Source organism: Nothobranchius furzeri, chromosome 16, assembly GCF_043380555.1.
Source record: "Nothobranchius furzeri strain GRZ-AD chromosome 16, NfurGRZ-RIMD1, whole genome shotgun sequence".
NCBI classification, from domain to species: domain Eukaryota; kingdom Metazoa; phylum Chordata; class Actinopteri; order Cyprinodontiformes; family Nothobranchiidae; genus Nothobranchius; species Nothobranchius furzeri.
This window is the reverse complement of record NC_091756.1, coordinates 22,333,511-22,352,574: the sequence shown is the minus strand read 5'-3', so window position 1 is coordinate 22,352,574 and position 19,064 is coordinate 22,333,511. Positions and strand designations below refer to the sequence as shown.

The 19,064-nt window shown below is 46.2% G+C and overlaps 1 protein-coding gene across 2 annotated transcripts in view; it reads left to right on the top strand.

Moving 5' to 3' along the window:
* The window catches only part of spag9b (sperm associated antigen 9b), a 60,911-nt gene extending 45,163 nt beyond the window's left edge, over window positions 1-15,748 (top strand). For both annotated transcript variants that reach the window (XM_015963745.3, XM_015963747.3), the window contains 24 exons: window positions 1,532-1,943; window positions 2,052-2,136; window positions 3,511-3,635; window positions 4,076-4,133; window positions 5,919-6,071; window positions 6,148-6,205; window positions 6,299-6,429; window positions 6,619-6,675; window positions 7,383-7,562; window positions 9,428-9,557; window positions 9,651-9,740; window positions 9,899-10,060; window positions 10,135-10,306; window positions 10,382-10,573; window positions 10,651-10,807; window positions 11,056-11,184; window positions 11,258-11,338; window positions 11,413-11,480; window positions 11,562-11,710; window positions 11,781-11,952; window positions 12,033-12,146; window positions 12,584-12,763; window positions 15,367-15,498; window positions 15,591-15,748. In XM_015963745.3, the coding sequence (XP_015819231.3) occupies window positions 1,532-1,943; window positions 2,052-2,136; window positions 3,511-3,635; window positions 4,076-4,133; window positions 5,919-6,071; window positions 6,148-6,205; window positions 6,299-6,429; window positions 6,619-6,675; window positions 7,383-7,562; window positions 9,428-9,557; window positions 9,651-9,740; window positions 9,899-10,060; window positions 10,135-10,306; window positions 10,382-10,573; window positions 10,651-10,807; window positions 11,056-11,184; window positions 11,258-11,338; window positions 11,413-11,480; window positions 11,562-11,710; window positions 11,781-11,952; window positions 12,033-12,146; window positions 12,584-12,763; window positions 15,367-15,498; window positions 15,591-15,709 (3,306 nt within the window). In that variant the 3' untranslated portion in view covers window positions 15,710-15,748. The remainder of the gene's footprint in view (window positions 1-1,531; window positions 1,944-2,051; window positions 2,137-3,510; window positions 3,636-4,075; window positions 4,134-5,918; window positions 6,072-6,147; window positions 6,206-6,298; window positions 6,430-6,618; window positions 6,676-7,382; window positions 7,563-9,427; window positions 9,558-9,650; window positions 9,741-9,898; window positions 10,061-10,134; window positions 10,307-10,381; window positions 10,574-10,650; window positions 10,808-11,055; window positions 11,185-11,257; window positions 11,339-11,412; window positions 11,481-11,561; window positions 11,711-11,780; window positions 11,953-12,032; window positions 12,147-12,583; window positions 12,764-15,366; window positions 15,499-15,590) is intronic.
* The last annotated feature ends 3,316 nt before the right edge of the window (window positions 15,749-19,064 follow it).

Sequence of the window (19,064 nt, the reverse complement as noted above, 5' to 3'; positions counted from 1 at the left end):
AGATGCCTCTGACACGGTACTAAGTGCATGAGACTGCCTCAAGGTCATGCGTTTGCTTCTGAAAACTCCTTTCTTTCCAGCAAGAGAAGAATGAAGAAAGGACTCTTTGCTTTTAATACATCAGAGAACTCAATTTTTAATTAAGCTAATCAAACAAAGTGTTAGTCAATAATATAATGGTGACCGATCTGGGAAATGACAATGTTATGATTAATATGCTTTAAAAAGTAAATGACTATAATCTAGTGTACTAGACATGCTGACTACACGTAATGTAAACGCACGACACATTGCTGTTACTGATCCAATCAGAACCTTCCTTTCTGAAGCGTGGCATAGTCTCTGTGGTGTTTATAAATCTGTCCAACTTTGATTCGACCGTAAATCAAAACATCCAGATTAATAAAACCAGTCCCACGCCATCTTAGGTCAGTTCACCACATTCTAAGCGAAGTATCGGACCGGCCACCTGGACTTCCTTTTAAGCACAGAACCAACAAGCTGGATAAAATCTGTTGCATTTTACCAACCAAGCAACGGTTCCTTTCAGAATAAAAGCTGAACTCTCTGACCCAAGGGGGGTCCGTCTGACACTGAACCACCTGTCGCTTTTTACCTGGAGACAATCCAAAGACTAGTTTGTCGTACTGTTGACGCTGTTTCTCCTACCGGCTTCGGTTCCAGACAAGGTCCAGCTGGACCTCGACATTCCTGATCTAACGGGGACTTCCGATAAGGGTACGTAGACCGACAGAATGGCGTCAAATGTGTTTATGAATCTCCTAACCAAAGCTTAATGCAAAGACATCACCTTCACGTCCCATCAGAACTAATCGTTTCTTCGGATTTGCTGGTTCTGAACAACATTCCACACTACACCATTCTCCGTCTCATCCACCTTAGTTACACCATACACTTAGTGTTAAAGTTAGTCTAGTTTAATTTGTTTTTAATAAATCTTTAAACTTTTAAACTCGACTCTCTCTCTTCTGTTGTCTCTGAGTGAATACGAAGCTGTTATCTAATCCCTTCAATAAAAAGTTCCAATCTTCTGGTTTAAATAACCTCACAGAGCCGTAAGGTGGATTTCATATTTCCTAAGGAATCTTTTGTCTTATGGCTTTATTAAATAACACGTAATTTAAATCATTACAGAATGTGTCTTAGAAGTAAGACACACATGTACTCCTACACATGCGTCACTAGAGAAAACCTCCACATGAATGTCCATCAGCAGCTGCTAGGTCTCTGTTTTCAGATCTACAACTGCAGATCCAGTCTTTCAGGGCCATCCTTCTTGATGCAGATCACACGGCTATTCTTTATGGGATGTTTCCTTTATGAATGTTTTGTGTTGTTCTGCCAGGCTGGTGTGTCACTAAGACCAGGCTTGCAGATGTTTATTGTTGCTATGAAAATTGTTTACCTGTTTGATTTTTATCACCCACGACCTTCACATAACTTTTGTTTGCAGATTAGAATAGTCAAATTGTGGCTTGACTCCTGATCCTCACCTCTTGTCTACCATCAGGATGAACTGTCTCTTGCAAACAAAGGAAGCTCCAAGTCCAGCACACCAGCCCAGCAGAGAAACGTCTCCAAAACTGGAACGCCCGTGTCCCCAGGTGAAGGGAGGTCCATAGCCAGCACCCCCATGTCCTCCCAGGGTGGTATCTCTAAATCTGACACAGCTCCACACAGCGGCCATTCTCAGTCCAACGCATCATCTGCTCACAACGTGTCGCCTCTTGGACAAGGGCGTGTCTCATCTTCCTCTGATGTTGCCATGGAGTCTGTGGACACACTTCAACCGGAGCAGCAAACATCAGATGGGCTCAGCAAGAACCTGGACTGGGGGAGAGGCACGGCAGAGGGCAGTAAGCACATAGAACCGGTGCAGAAGGAACAGGAGACCCAGGAGTCTTCAGCTTTAAATCCTGAAGGTGACCTCACGTCTGTTTAACTCATAACTTGGTTAAGGTTGACCGTCCTTGACTAACTGTGGCACAGTCTCGTTTACCAACAGCTGATAACTATTTTTGTTGTACTAGAGGATGCAGAGAAGTCTGAGGTGCAGGGCATCATCGAGTCCACTCCCGAGCTGAACGTGGACTTTGAGGGCTGCAGAGGAACGAGGTACAGACCCGTTTTTGACTGATTATTCTTCAGAGCAGACTTAACCCTCTGAGGTCCAGGTTACAATTTGCCATCTTTGACTAATTTTGGTTTTTCCTTTGTATTCCGAAAAAAAAATACATAACTACTGCCTTATGTAGTATCAATCTTTTCAGCACTACTGGAAAGTATGAATTTATACTTCTTTTTTATATTTGAACATAAAGTGATTGCATATTGGACCTTAAGTCACTCAAAAACATCAAGTCCGAGTTGGAAAAAAGTACATTTCTTCACAGTGAAACTCACGAACATGTATGATGAATGTTTTTTATAATTTGTGGCGTCAGACTCCAGCTGCGAGTCTCAGGCCCTGTCCACACGTAGCCGGGGATCTGCCAAAACGTAGATATTTTTCTACGTTTTGGCCTGTCATCCACACGAAAACCGAGTTTTTCACATGAAAACAGATCTTTTTAAAAACTCCGGCCAAAGTGAAGATCTGCGTTTTCTCCGTTTTGGGTGTCTGCGTGTGGACAGGCAAAACCGGAGTTTTAAGGTCCACAACGTCACTTTCCGCGACAAAAAAAGTGCTGACATCACGTGTGCGACCTGTGTTTGCACTAGCTGGCATCATGGAAGCCCTCAGAGCTGTGCTCTGTCACTACCCGATCCATCAATTGTCCAAGCGCTTTTTGCTTGTTTGTTTTTGCAAGAGGAATTACTGCTCCTTGCGGAAGACCACAGACGAAGGACGAGGTTAAGAACGGGGGAAGTACTGCCACCTACAGGTCTGGCATGTCCTTAACAACGTATTTATCCGGGTACGTGTGGACAGAGTTTTTGTTTTTAAACGAGGTGGTGTGGATGCAAGTTTTTGGAGGGGCGGATATTCGTTTTTAAAAAACCCGGCTAAGGCCTCACTCTCCTGTCTTCCAGCTAAAAACACAGCTGAACTGCTGGGCATTCGTTGTCATTATCCTCATTTATACGTAAAACAAACTCAACTATATGCGAATAATCATTTTGTCACAGATCGCTCCAATATCTAAAGTTTTCCGTGTCCGTTTAGTGTGCTCTGTGACGGCTGATATTAGCAGTTGTCACAACTTCTCTGATTGTCTAAAACGTTTCTTTAGTTTAGTATAACTCTGCTTTTACGGGGTCTATTAACAACAGTTTTAAACTGGTGTCATTTATTATCTCCTTTTTAAACCTGAATTGAAACCGAAACTCGAGGAGGCGGAGTCTTGCTGCTACGGCGTCCCAAATCAGATCTGTTCAAAAGACGTGGGTCCGCGTTCGTAAACCCCAGAGGGTTAAGCTGTTGTGTGGGGGGCACAGCTTGACATAAGACACTTGTTTTTGTGATGATTGTTTGTCCTACCTGTCCAGCACGCCGACTAAAGGAGGCATAGAAAATTTAGCCTTCAACCGCAACACAGACTCTCTGTTTGAGGAGCTGTCGTCTGCAGGAAACGACCTGATAGGAGACGTGGATGAAGGAGCGGACCTGCTGGGTGAGAAGCCCTGCTCTCTTCCATGACTCATGTCCCCTCCTCCCCCTTTTTTCCACATTTTGAGTTTTCTGAAATATCTTTTCTTTGGCTTGCGGGCTTTAACCTTCACAGAGGATTTTTCTGGTGTGTATCGGTGATTTCCTCTCATCTACTGATGTGTTGTCTTCATTGACCCTGATTGTCTCGTTGTCCTTATTGGCGTCTTTTATAAATTAGTGGTGCAGTGACGGTGCAAGACTAGAAATGTTTCAACAAGTCATTAACGAGTATGATGAACCTTTCTAATCCTTCTCTGCATGTCTCTCAGAATACAACTTTTTAGGTGAGATTTGTTTTCGGGGAACCTCACAGAAACGTAGAAGCTCGGATCATTTAAACTATTACTAGTCCTGAGATGCTGAAGGAGAGGTTTGTTTACCATTCTGGGTGATGTTTTCCAGGTATGGGTCGGGAGGTTGAACATCTCATCCATGAGAACACCCATCTGCTGGAGACCAAGTTAGTGTTTATCATAACTACTGAAGACGTGTTTTCTAGTTTCCAGGAGACCACCTTATGTTGTTCTCAAATCGCACTGAAGATCCAGAATAAACGACTCCCAGGGCCAAAACTGGCTTTGGTTCTGAGCTTTGAGCACCCCTGTGGCAAAGGATCACAGTGTAGGGAGACAGTTTATTTACACAGATAACAGTTTGCCTTTCCATTCCTGTAATTAGATGTGATGTCTGATTTATAAACTCGGTCTTAAAGAGCAGTCAACACTCTGTGCATCTCTGATTAGCATTTCTTAAATGTGATCTCAAAAAGCAGAATTTATAAACAACATTTGGAGCAGTTCTTATTAATTCAGTTGAAAACAAAAACGGCAGGCAGCTCTGAGGAGTTTTGACCTGTTTTTACTGACTGATGATTAAATACACAGCCCGCAGGAAGAGGACTGACCATCAGCTCCTGTTGTTCCTGCTAACGATTGTTAATGTTGAAGGATTCAGTTTTAAAGCTGCTTCAGTAAATTTAGAACATTTTGGCTTACAGTATTTTTTTCGTGTGTGTGTGTGTGTGTGTGTGTGTGTGCGTGTGTGCGTGTGTGCGTGTGTGTGTGTGTGTGTGTGTGTGTGTGTGTGTGTGTGTTAGAATGGTAAGAGGCACGAACAAAATATTTTAAGCCAAAATGTTTTCCAAATTTACTGTAGGAGCTTTAAACTGAATCCTTCAACATTATAAATACATACGGTATTTTCCGGAGTATAAGTCGCACCAGCCATAAAAAGTATAATGAAGAAGAAAAAAACATATAAGTCACATTTTGGGGGGAAATTATATTATTTTTCTTACAAAATCTGAGACCAAGCGTTTCACATTACAAGTCAAGAACCGGTAACAATAACAGAATAAACAACGTGGGCGCAGCAGCACGCCACGGTCTCCAGCAGAGGATGGCAGTGTTTGAAACCCTCCCAGCGGGACTGAAGAGCTGAAACCTGGACCGGAGCCGGCCCGCAGCAGCACGGTTTACATATTTTGGTATATAAGTCGCAGGACCAGCCAGACTATGAAAAGAAGTGCAACTTGTAGTCCGGAAAATACGGTATGTATATATTATATGTATATACATATATATACATATAGTGGAGGTTAAAAGAAACGTGAATAAGAATGAATAAAATGATTCTCCTGCATTTGTGGAAACACCTCCACCAATAATGCGTTTTGGACTGAAAACAATCGGGTCATCCGGTTGTCGGCGTCACTGAACCGCCGCACTTCCTGGGTCCTCCGCTCATTACGCACTCATGCATTTAACAACCGAACATCACTGGTGTGAGAGGTTCTCCTGCTCAATAATAGCAGAGAAGATGAAATGGCTGGATGCTACCACTTCAATGTTAGGACAAACCACCAGAGTCACAAAAACACCATTTGAAGTCACGGACAACAACATATGTTTGGACCTAGAAAATGGCGACTGGTGTTTAGCGATCTTGTTTCGTCCGGAATCGCAGGTTTCCGGTAGAAGGCGTTCTGTTGATTAGCGGTAGCAGCTTTAAATTATTCAGACTAGAGTTAAACTTACGCGGATTTGAAACATCACAACAATCGTGTTGGTTGTTGGTCTCCAGCTCCTAATGAAAGTGGTTATTTTCAGGAGATCAGGAGCTGATTGCTGCCTACCATCGATCAGAAACGCCTCGATCTGAACCCTGATCTGACGCAACGACCTGGCCATCCTGGTTGTAATCTAGACATGACATTAGAGCGTTCATTGGTGTGTGTGCTTTACAGAAACGCTTTGAATGTGGTGAAGAATGACCTGATCACTCAAGTGGACGAACTGTCGTGTGAGAAGGAGGTTTTGAGAGGGGAGCTGGATGCCGTCACGCAGGTTAAAACCAAACTAGAGGAGAAGAACAAAGAGTTGGAGGAGGAGCTCAAGAAGTGAGTTATAACCTGGGTCCTGCTTACCAACCAGTAGTCTGCTTCGTCTGGACGAGGTGTGATTGGTCTGTTGCAGAGTTAAAGCAGAACTGGAGGCAACCAAACAGAAGATCAAGATCAACAACGAGGACGACGTGAGTCTACGGTGCTTTGCGTCTGCAGACGAGTGCAGATGAACATGAGCAGGTTGTGTTGAGTCGTGGCTGCTTTGGTTGGTTTTACTGCAGAGCGACGTGCCCACGGCACAGAGGAAGCGCTTCACTAGGGTGGAGATGGCCCGCGTCCTTATGGAGAGGAACCAGTATAAGGAGAGGCTGATGGAGCTGCAGGAAGCTGTCAGGTGGACGGAGATGATCAGGTATGTGTCCAGCAGGAGAACATGCTGGATGGTTGCCTCCCTAAAGATCACGTCTTGCTTTAGATGCATTTAAATCTCTACTGGGAGAAGGTTTCTTAAGATGCTTGTGGAGTCATTTTAGTCATCAGACATGATCATCTATAAATATTATTATTCCTGTTTGGACAGCACTTCCTCTTCTCCTTGTAGAGCTTCCAAGGAGAACCCAGCTCTTCCAGAGAAGAAGAAATCCAGCCTCTGGCAGTTGTAAGCTTCTCTACTCCTTTCGCCCGAGCTCCTAAAAATCAACTCGGCTTTGATTAAAGTGTTGCTTCTCTTCTTTTTTACACGGTGGTTTTCTCCAGAATGTAGGTAGATATTGGACGGCTTTGAATGTCCTCACCGTATTAACAAACTCAGAACAGAGGAGAGCCGGCCAGGGCGTGGTGCTGGTGATGCCTCCACCAGTTTGTGTGTAGAGGTGTCGTCCATCACTGTGTGCTGGTGCCCTCCTGTGCTGAGTTTAAGGAATGGGTTTGGGCCAGAACAAAAGTTAACTCTACCATCTGTGCCTGTTTCTGTGTGTCCTCTGGTGTTGTGGTGTCTGTGTGCAGGAGGTGTGTTGGGGTGGGGATTCTGTAGGGATGAGGTGACCTAGCCTAGCACCTGATGTGTTTACTATAGTCATGAAGAAGTTGGGGTTTCTGGGCAGGCCTCTTCTGCTCTGTGTTGTTGACTAACCTCCTGGCGTGTGCATATTAACGTCCTGCTCTGGCGCTTTCCAATGGAAATGCAGATCAGCATAGGTGTGTAGGATGGTGTGTGCAGCTGCCTGTATTGGCATGAAAAGGGAACCCCTAATTGGTAAATATGCGTTGCAGCTACCGCTCGTGTCCACCCCTCTATACGTTTGTCTCTGTGTGTGCTTTCTTCTGCTCCCCTTTTCCCCCACTTCCCTGCCCTTACACCTCCAGTTTCAGCCGTTTGTTTAGCTCGTCGGGCGGAGCGGGCAAGAAGCCGGCGGGGGAGGCCCCAGTGAACGTCAAGTACAACGCACCCACCTCCCAGATCCAGCCGTCTGTCAAGAAGAAGAGCAGCACCCTGCAGCAGCTGCCTGGTGACAAGAGCAAAGCTTTTGACTTCCTCAATGAGGAGTGAGTGTGTCTGAGCATCGTTCTGCAGAACACAGGTTACCAGAACCTGCTAACCTCAGGCTACCTTACTGCGTTTGTACTTGATGTGACTTCAATTTGATACATTTGACCTCTGAAATAACTGAAAATCATGTCAGCAAACGTTGTGTGGTACTTATTATGACATATTAAGTAGGGATGCACCGATGGATCGGCATTTGATCCCAATCGGCCGATAGCGCCCCTATCGGTTTTGATTGAAGTTTTCAAAATAGATCAAAGCAGACCGATCAGGTAGGGTTGTCACGGTAACTGGTGTAGCGGTAAACCCCAGTAAAAAAAAAGTAGACAATAATAACAGTCTTGTTTATTAAAAACTATATTATCTCGGTGGATTACCGTGGCTGTGGTGTAGGCGCGGTGACCCTTACCAGCCACCGTATCATCATCTGAAGTTGCCGGCGGCACATGCGCACTTTGTTGTTTACAACCAAAACTTTCTTGAAGCTAAAGCTGAAATAATGACCAAAGGAGGAGACGGCAGCGCTCAGGACATTTATTATTCCTCACAGAAGACAAAGTGGGAAGTACGGGCATCTTTTGGATATTTGAAGAATGCCGAGGGACAGTTGATAGAAGACGGCTATCCTGTTTGCAGCACGTGCAGAAAAAGTGTCTGTGAAAGGCAGCAACGCTTCAAATCTCATGACACATCTGCGTGACCATCACCCACAACTCTACAGTCAACGCAAGGCAAGCTAACGTTAGCGTTTTAGCTAAAATGCGTGATCCGAGGATTTGGGTTGAGGGAGAATGCAACGAGTCGCTATATAAAGCAGCCGCAGCGCCGCTACCTGCATATAAACCGTGTCGCGGACACCGCCATGTTGAAATGACGCTATGCATTACGGGGCTCCCAGGGGCAGATAAGAGTTGGTCTCTCTCCGAGAATAATTATGAATTCAACAACGATTACTGCCTGATGACATTTTCCCACATCTGCAAAGCTCACTGGAAGGACACAAACCGAGGACGACATTTTCCTGATAATAGGGTTTATTACTCAAGTAAGGGTAAAAAGTATCTGATTAGAAGGCTACTTGAGCACTGAGTATCATCTGGTCTAATATTTTTAAAATGATGACATCAAACAGACAAAACATAAGAAGTTATGGGCAAATGTTGGTATTTTAAAGACTAAAGGGGAAAAATGTAAACAAATAAACAACATAATTACAAAATAACACATTTTAGGCTAAATTTAGACACAAACTGAGGACAATATTTTCCTGACATACAGGGTTTATTTCATTGTGTGAAAATGTAGCACGTTTAAAAAAAATACCGCGATAATACCGAAAACCGTGGTAATTTTGGTCACAATAACCGTGAGGTTACATTTTCACACCGTGACAACCCTAATACAGACCATTTTAGATTAGGTTGCATTTCCTTTATTCCCAGATTATGTAGTTTGTAGCACTCATTATAATGTTGTAGAAAATTTCTGGCCAATCCACATGATCGGTATCGGTGATCGGCAGCAAAAAACCTGATCGGTGCATCCCTAATATTAAGGCCTCTGACCGCTAGCGTGCATCCCAGGAAAGATGCTGAGGAGGGGGGGCAGTCTGGGCAGGCATGACAGAGAAAGACTAGTTCCTCTTCTCTTTGGGAGGATTGTTCAGCGTTGTTGCGTCCACAGTAGTTTGTTATCAGAGCTTTGTTACCGTTTTCCATTCACTTGGTCTTGAGTCGCGCCGAGTGTGAGGAGGAGGACTTGGCTTGTACAAATAGACTTGTATTTAAAACAAAATGACCCCTAAAACATGAACGAAAGCAAAAGAAGGAATTTTATGTGAGTGGCCTGCCGTTTAATCCCACAGAGCTCCAGCTGAGAGCGTGGCATCGAGACGGGAGCAGAAACGGGCTCAGTACAAGCAGGTCAAAGCTCACGTGCAGAAGGAGGACGGCCAAGTGCAGGCCTTCGGCTGGAGCTTACCCAAAAAATACAAAGTAAGAAGATTCCTTTGAAAGTGTTTTTGGGAGTGGCGCCGAATGTGAAAGAAGTCCAGAACACAGAGCTGCTGGTGTGTTTTCACCTTTTAGGCCAATGGAGGTCAGTCAGAGGGAAGGATGAAGAATCTACCTGTTCCTGTCTTCCTCAGACCATTGGATGAGAAAGATCCTTCAATGAAGGTGTTTTCCTCTGCTACTCAATGGCATGTTTGTTCATTTTTAAATGGCTTGTTTACTTGCCTGTAAATCCTGTGGGCTGGTCTCTACATCCACCAGAGAACGGCCCCAGAGCAGCAGATGTGGGTGTATCTAGTTGTTTAACTGTGTCTCTCCTGCAGCTGTGGTGTGCTGCTGGTGTGAATCTGTCTGGAGGGAAAACCAGAGATGGAGGTTCGATAGTTGGAGCCAGTGTGTTTTACAGCGACATGGCGGGCTCAGAGAGCCCTAAAAAGAAGATTGGCTCTCAGAGTAGTCTCGACAAGCTGGATCAGGAGCTCAAAGTACACAACTTTACTCTCTGTGAAGAAGCGGCACATTCACGTGGAGCTCTAACCCATCTTTGCTGGCGTTGCAGGAGCAGCAGAAGGAGCTGCGGCACCAGGATGAGTTCTCGTCGCTCGTCTGGATTTCCACTAGCACTCAGTCCACCTCTAAAGTGGTTGTCATCGATGCCAACCAGCCTGGGAACATCCTGGAGAGCTTCTTTGTCTGTAACTCGCATGTCTTCTGCATCACTAGTGTTCCAGGTCAGTGAATGAGAACAAATACAAATGTCTCGTTCTGATTTAGCTGAACGCTGAGAGATTCCGGTTACCATTCAGGCGCGCGAGAGACAGATTACCCAGCTGGAGAGGACCTTTCTCCCACGTCCGAGGAAGGACCAGCAGCAGATGGCATTTTGTCAGCTGCCAACAGCTGCTCAGAGGGTGGAGACGACGTTTTAGGAGGCATCACAGTGGTGGGCTGTAACGCCGAGGGAGCTGTAGCTGTTCCCCAGACAGCAGACCAGTCAGGTAAAGAGCAGCACATCCGTAAGAGCCGTCAGGGTTCCTGATGATCAGCTTCTACTAACGCGAACCGATGTCAACAGAATCCAGACCAGCAGAAGAAGCCGTGGAGGCCGTGGAGACCAGTGCAGAATCTGTGGACCCCAGTGGAAGCCTGAGGGGCGTCTACACAGAGCAGGTCTTCACAGACCCCCTAGGAGCTCAGCTGTCCAGAGAAACACCAGCCAACTACTCTCAGAGGTAGAGAGGGTTCATCAGCATCCAGCTGCTGAGCTCGTGCAACTCATGGAAAGTCAGAGTAGTCACTCGGTCAGAAGCAAGTGGAATTATTTTTCTTGCCTTAATATTTACCTTCATTAGATGGAAAAGTCCATATTTAGGTCAGCGTCAGGTCTGGCAGTGTAAATGGCCGAATCGGGCCAGCTCCCCGTTGTCTCTGAGGTCCTTATTTGTTGTCTGAATGTGGAGCTGTTGTCTCCTCTGAACAGGGAGAGTGATCTGCTGAAAGATGGTGTGAGTTCCAACCACAGCTCGGAGGAACCTGACCCCATGAGGGAAGAGGCTCAGAAAATGAGCAGTGTTCTTCCCACCATGTGGATGGGGGCTCAGAATGGATGGTGGGGTTTTTATTTCCACGTGACTATCCCCCACAATCCTCTGTGTACTGATGGGCTCCCCCTTTGGTCGTAGTGTCTACGTTCACTCGTCGGTGGCCCAGTGGAAGAGGTGTCTCCACTCCATTAAGCTGAAGAAGCCCGTGGTTGGCATTGTGTAAGTTCAGTCAGTCAGATGATCCCTGCAGGGTTGACTCTGTGCCTGTTGGCTGAAGCACGTTTCACCCCCAGACACGTGAAAGGACGAGTCCTGGTCAGTCTGTCGGATAGCACCCTGGCCGTTTTCCACAGAGGAGTCGGTGAGGGAGCTCATCGCCTCATCATGATGCCCTAGAAAGCTTCTGTGATGATTTGAGCTTGTGTTGCCTGTTCCTCGTCAGATGGACAGTGGGACCTGACCAACTACCATCTGTTGGACCTTGGGAAGCAGAACCACTCCATCCGCTGCATGACTGTAGTCCACGATAAGGCGTGGTGTGGCTACAGGAACAAGATTTATGTGGTGCACCCCAGAGCTATGAAGATAGAGGTGAAGACTCACCAGCTCAGTGATTTATCTCTGATGGCACGTTTGTTTTACACGTATGCGTCTTCCACAGAAATCCTTTGATGCCCACCCTCGTAAGGACAGCCAGGTTCGTCAGCTGGCCTGGCGCGGCGATGGCATCTGGGTGTCCATTAAACTGGACTCTACCCTCAGGCTGTTCCACGCTCGTACTTACCAGCACCTCCAGGACATCGACATCGAGCCGTATGTCAGCAAGATGCTCGGTGGGTTTGCTGCTGCTCTGGTTGCAGGATTGCTCTCAGCCCTTATTGAAGGTTTAACTGGAAGTCTCGCTGGTGTCTAGGAACGGGAAAACTGGGCTTCTCCTTTGTCAGGATCACGGCTCTCATGGTGTCGTGTAACCGTTTGTGGATTGGAACCGGTAATGGAGTCATCATCTCCATCCCTCTGACAGAAAGTGAGTGTTTCATTTAGGGGCAGAATCAGCATCCATCTGTTCATAACAGGGGTACAACACTATTCATACCCAAGCATGTAAGGAGACCCAAGGTGGTTATAAAGGATAGAGCTAAAAGGGTCTGTATGAAAAGCCAAAATAGTCATAATCCATGGCATCAAAATCCACACGTATCCAAGTGTGCAAAGTTAAAAGAACCATAATGTCTACATAGACTGTCCAAAGAAACCGAGTGCATGTTTGTGAAGTAAAACGGGTCTCTCTCCATGCGCCGGTAGCTAAAAACATCTGAACTTTGTATGGAAAGACAAAGTGGCTATAATTATTGGATGGAAAGTTTCAACGGTTCAGGATTTATGTGCTTTGATGAAGCTTCTGGTTCATAACTGGGTGACTTTGAGCTATTCTACATACATTTATTGTGTCTGACCTATTAGCAGCCAACAACGTGACCAAAGCAGCAGGAAACCATCCTGGAGGCGTGGTTCGTGTATACGGAGACAACAGTGGGGACAAAGTGATGGCCGGGACATTTGTCCCCTACTGCTCCATGGCCCACGCTCAGCTCAGCTTCCACGGTCACAGGAATGCCGTCCAGTTCTTCGCTGCAGTTCCAGGTTGGAGACTTGGTGTGAAACTGTTGAAATCATGTGGTTTCTGCGCTGCTTACAAACACTCAACCTCTTTGTTCGTTTTCAGAGTTAGGAATTGTGTGCCTTAAGAAAGCTGCTTCAAAAAGTCTCCATTTGTGACATCACAAACAGGAAATTAGCATAGAACCGCCTCTCACCTGGATGAGAGCAGCGGTTCTACTATGAGCCCCTCCTGGATATTGGAGCTTCTCAGCTTATAGCAGTCTGAGCAAGGGGTGAGTGGGTGTGACCAGCGCCAGCTGGGACGACCCGTTCTGGAAGGTACTGAAGCTGTAGAGAATAAACCAGCTGAGAGGGATTTAGAACGTGTTTGGTCTCGACTACAGGTCTATCTTACTGAACTCTATCAGATTAGTTTCACTCCTGCTAGGGTAACGGAGGGCTGCTGTTCTACATGTTTTTGTTGTTTCTCTGCCCCAGCTGGCCTGATGTGAATCGGTAGGTTTTCTGTAGAACATGGAGATGCTGAACAGAGGTGCTGGATCGTGGCCCTCCGGGACCTGGGTTGGACACCACTGTGCTAAATGACCATCTAATCAACCACACTGAAACAAGCAGCATGGACTAAAAACGACAACGTGGACCACAAGTAGATGTGAATAAACAAACATCAGAAGCCTGGTCATGGCTCCTATTGTCCATTTAGGGAGTTTTAGGGTTCTTCGAGCCACACTAATGGCACTTTCCCAACGGCACTAAGAGTAACTCAGGCTAGTGCTCTTTCTGGCGACATTTTCCAAGAGCACGGTTAAGTATCTTCCCTCTACTTTCTCCCCTGTTTTTAGTCCCTGCTCCGTTGAGGTAACTGGCCAGGCCGAGTCAGGTCGGGGTTGTGATTCTGGCCACTTATAGACTAGGGGGCGGAGTTACTGGTTGCTCCGAAGATTTCCGTCTTTTGTTTTCCTGGTTCACAGTCTGAGAAGAATGTCCAACAACACCACCACTTTTGTGCCGAGTAGTTTCTGTGTGGAACATACAGTTCACCTTGTGGGCCTGCAAGGTTCCACCCATCCCAAATATCAGGAAACCAGAGTCCAGTTTCTGTCGTGTTCAGCCCAACGCTGATGTGGCTCACTTCTAGTTCCTGGAACAGGCGCATCCTAACCCTACTAGAGACCACTGCAAATGTATTAAGAATATGGGTACAGTTGACATTTAATGATTTTATTCTGGCTAGTTTTACTTTAATTCTGGGGAGTGTCCAGGTTTTCTTACATCTTATTCCTTTTCCATCACCAGCTCACCCTCTTTAACCGTTAGAAAATCCCATTTTGTTTGATGTAAACACATCAAATTCATCTCAGAGATTTAGTTTGAGGCCGTTCACTTTGTGGCCAACTGTTTGGTTGTGACTGGCTGTGGTGAGTTTGAGTGTGAGCAGTTAGGTGCTAACAGATGATCTTAAAGTATCCACAGTTTTTATTTTTGTTTGGTTAAAAATCCTAATCTGGATTCTCTTTGTCTGGACTGAAGGTCTCAGCCATCCACGCGTGTTCCTCGTCCACAGAGGATTGTAACCCAATAAGTAATTACGTATGTAGAGAAAGAGCTTCATCACATAACTGGTGTTAGAACCTACAGAAGACTCCTCTGACTTTGCAGCACAGCAGGTTTCGTGTTAAAGGATTTGACAGAGCGTGAACTCTGGAGGTCAGCGTGTCCTCCATGAGCGCACTAATCTGATTGGTGAGAACCCAGAGTGACTCCTGAGCAGATGCTGCTTCCTGAGGGAGATCCTTCTGGAGCCATGCTGTGATTCAGGACCAGTTGTGGAGCGACGGACAAACGGCACAAATCCAGTTCCAGTCCATGTTCGATATTATCAGCTACAAGAAGCCCCAGGAAGCTCCTCCCACTCAGCACCCTGAACATGCTTGCGTTGCCAATGTAACCAAACTGACAGACAGCTCTGCAGGAAGAATGTGGGTACTCCCCGCATAAGCTGAGGACGTGGTGTGACCAAATGGTTGGTCGAGGGTGCTTCTGTGTGTAAATGACTGAACGTACCTGGGTGTGCACAGGTGGGACTGATCAACAGTCGATTACGGAGGAATGTGTGTGTATGAGTGTATGTTGCATAAATCAGGATTTGGCCGTTCGTACGAACTTTCTCCGTTTCCTTCATGGGAAGGAGTATATGCATAAATCAGGATTTGGCCGTTCGTACGAACTTTCTCCGTTTCCTTCATGGGAAGGAGTATAGGACAGTTTCTATGAACGACTGATGAATGGAGGCCCAGGAAAGCTGTGGCTTGTCAAAATAAAAGCATCGAGTAATGCTGCCTCAAATACACAGAAAGTGACTGCAGAGCACACTAAACTTTATCGGGTTTTCTTCTCCTTGTATGGTTGAAAATTCAGAATAAATACACTCAAAAGTTCATAAGTTAACAACCAAAAAGGTCTTACAGTGGAAATGTTAGAAAATCCACAAAAGCCAGGAGGTGCTCACAAACGCCAAATCCAACTGAGCCCTGATGCCTCTGGTTCAACTGTGTGTTATAATTTAGGAACATTCAACTTTGCCACTGGAGAGCTTGAGCTTTGTTTACTCTGTCTGTTTTCAGGACATCCTGATCCGTCTGCTTCCTGTGGAGGAGAAACCGCAGGAGACAAGTCCACCGATGCAGCAGCTCAGGAAGGAAAGCAGTCCATGCTGGTGATGAGTGGAGGAGAAGGCTACATCGACTTCAGGATGGGTGAGTTTACATGAAACGGCACGAACCGAGGAGTGATCATCAATGTGGTGGGTTGATGAGGGCACCGTGTGTGTGTGTGTTTGTGTGTGTAGGTGATGAGGACGGCGAGGCAGAGGAGACTGAGGACGCCCCCCTGAAGCTGCAGCCTTTCTTGGCTGAATCTGAGCGCAGCCACCTCATCGTCTGGCAGGTTTTGGCCTGTGAAGACTGAGCTGGTGGACCTCCTAGAGGTCTGATGCCTCTTTTCTGTTTGCTCCCTGAACAATGAGAGCGACTCCTGCTGAATGAGAGCTGGAGCGTTTTCTCTGAGAACTCTGGCTTCACTTTGTTCTGCCACGTTTTACGTCAGCGAGTCGGACCTCTGATGCTTCAAGCGAAGGCGAAGCTGACCTTTTTGTGTTTTTCAGCTTAACCAGTCAAAGCTCATACTGAACACAAGCTAGTACAAGAGAATGTAAGCTGGACCAACTCAGGCATCCAGTCATGGAGGATTCTTCATCCATTTTCTGTTATTACCCTGGAGTTCCCCAGCTGTGTTTGGGTTATTACATATGAACCAGTGAGAGCCCGGTTTGTGCCTCACACGTCACCGTAAACCCTTTATGTCCCGTTTCCCTAACATAACCACGTAATCGCTGCTCTGAAGCAGCCGTCACAGGTCAGAGCATCTCATCCAACAGGGTTCTGGTTTCATTCCTGCTCCTTATTTTACAAGGACAAGGAAACGAATAGAAACTACCTGAGCGGATGTTTAATTCAGAGATTTAAATTGTAAAATAACTCAATGTTTAGATGAGATGTTAAATCTTCAACCAGACCAAATCTTACTTTATTTATTCGACCACACAGCTAGAAGGCCAGTGGTGATGGTGGCTGCAGCTGGGTTTTGTGTTTACACGCCGGCACACGGAAAGCATGTTCAAACTCTAGCTGACCCGTTCAGCCATCCAATCAGATCAGTGATGTCATAGCTCCACTACTCCAGCTGCAGTGTGGAAAGAGTGCCTGGTAATAAATCGGTTGGTTTTTAGACTGAATGCAGTCTGTGTTATCCCTCGCATCAGCATGCTTAACCATTAGCATTAATGCTAATGTTCACGAGCTTGTGGTCACGCTAATGGTGGTGTGTTTAAACTTGATCCGTATTAATAATGTGAGAGGAAAAGATGGTTTCATGATGCCATTTGACATTCCCGGGCACGTTGCATGCTGGGTAGTTAAGAGCTAAATTACCAGCAGGAAGGTAGAAGCTACACAAAAGAATGAGGTTTTGGTTTAAAGCTGGGCCTGTAATCATGACAATCTACACATTTCCAAACCTCCAGAGGAAAAACCAGGTCAAAGGTCAGATTTGGAGAGCTCTAGAACCTTTACACACACCTGAGGGTTTAAGGGTGTCAAAGGTTGGCTCTTATAACACTATAATGAGCTTTGAGCTAGCTTAAATGGTTGAGACTATATTTGATGGTCCAGGGCTAACTTATAGATTAGGGTGGGCATTCATTGTCCTCGAGGGCTGCTATCCAGCATGTTTTAGTTGTGTCCATGTTGTAACACACCAGATTTTATCAGCAGGTGATAAAAAGCTGCAGGGAAACAACAAAAACATGCTGGATAGCGGTTCTCGTGGATCAGAGTTGCCCACCCCAGTTCTAGATGGTGGTTCTGCCTAGCTTAGAGTTACTTCCTAGCCTGGCAAACCAGACTAAAAAACAATGTTTAGTCTGGCAACGCTCCATTGACGCGGCTCTCGGTCGTGAGATGGGTTCTACCCTTTTCTTTCAAATGATCTCCGCATGCTACTGGACAATGAACTAGGGGTTGTATGAACTAGTCGACTTGACTGCTCTGTAGTGACTTTTTATGCATGTCATCGACTAGTCGCTGTCACGTGATAATGACCAACGAGATGGAGTCCTCGGAAAAGACAGCAGCCTGCTGTCAGCAGGTGATGAGCTCCTGCGCGTCAGGAGGCAACGCGCTGTGCCAGAGCGTCGGTACTGAGACCCGCCGTAAAACGGACATTTGACAGAGTTGTGACCTTTACCCTCTTGCAATTTAACCTTCCCCTCACCCCCATCCTGACCTTAACCAGCTTGCGCATGCAAAGCTCTGATCGTTGACGCGCTCCAGACATCTGCGTCCTGAGCACGGCCACAGTAACATTATCAAATCAGGTGTCGCCACCTCAAAAACTAATTTAACACACGATCATTCATGTCGGCTCATTTCCTTTTATGTTTCCTGTCTTTTATTTGTGCCTGATGCGTTTCGCTGCTGTGGAGCGGAGCGCATCACCTTTTTTGTCCTCCGGTGACGCACCTCACCAGTGCGGCCGGCGCACACTCCGCTGTTTTAGCGGGCGGTAGATCTTTTAGAACTGCAGTTCAAAGGTAACTCATAAGGTGAATATATATGACCCCAGGTAGCAGTTTATCTTTAGGATTGAGAGGAGATGCAGGAAGATAATAAACAGGCAGGACAGAAAAATATTCCAATAAAAACAAGTTAGTTTTTGTACCTGGTGGTTGCAACAAACAGACACCACTGAAGGTAATCAGAAGTGAGGAACAGAAAATGAAATAATTATTTTTAATGTTTAGAGCAGCAGGAACTCTGAGAGAATGCAGGCGCACCAGTGAGTTTGTGGGCGCTGCGCAGGGGGAGGGGGGAGAGGGCAGGGGGAGGGGGGAGAGGGCTGAAGCGGAGCAGTATAGATGCAGAAACTACCGTTGTTAAAAGAGATGCGTTTAACATAGAAAATGTGGGCGCAATTTTAATTGTCAAAAACTCCCAACGAACCAACCGGTCTACGACTGCTACCCGGTCTTCAGTTTGAGTCGTGTAGGTATGACATCACTGTAACATGACTGGATAGTTCAGATGTTGGTCTTAAGCCCTTAACCAGTAACTGTCCCTGAGACTTTCTCAGCCTTCTACCCAGCTGAGGCAGGCCCGGTTTGAGATGGTACTCCTGCCATGTTCAGAACTTCTATGTGAGGCCAGTCAATTGATTTACCAAGGGGAGGACAGGTTAGTGTGATGATGCTTTTAAGTGTTTTAGCAGAAAGGTAAAGGTTACATGTTGAAGATGGCTCTCTGAACAGAGGTATCACCCCCCCAAATCTCAGGTGTGCACCATGCCCAGTCAAACCGCCTCTTAACTAGTTTCATCACTAGCTGTTAACGTATCTGTCCAATCAGGAGTAATCTGAAAAGCCACAGGTAGGAGAAACACAGAGCTAGGAAAAGGCCTATAGTTCATGGGTTTGCCTCCCCCTCCCCAACCACCACTAAAGGTACCTTAAGCTTGGTTTATGCTTGACGCGTCCGTGAGGTCCGCATGGCTCCGTGCTGCAAAATTGCATCATTTTAACCACCGCGCCTCCGCACGGCCCAAACTTTCCGCACCGCGCACCTAGGAAATTTTCTAACCACGCAGACGGTCGGACGCGGAAAAAGAGGGCGGACTAGAACTAGTATGGCAGAGGTTCGTAAATACAGACATTTGTATGATTCAGCTCTCAAAGATCACCGTGATCAACATGTTAATAATTCTTGGAGAG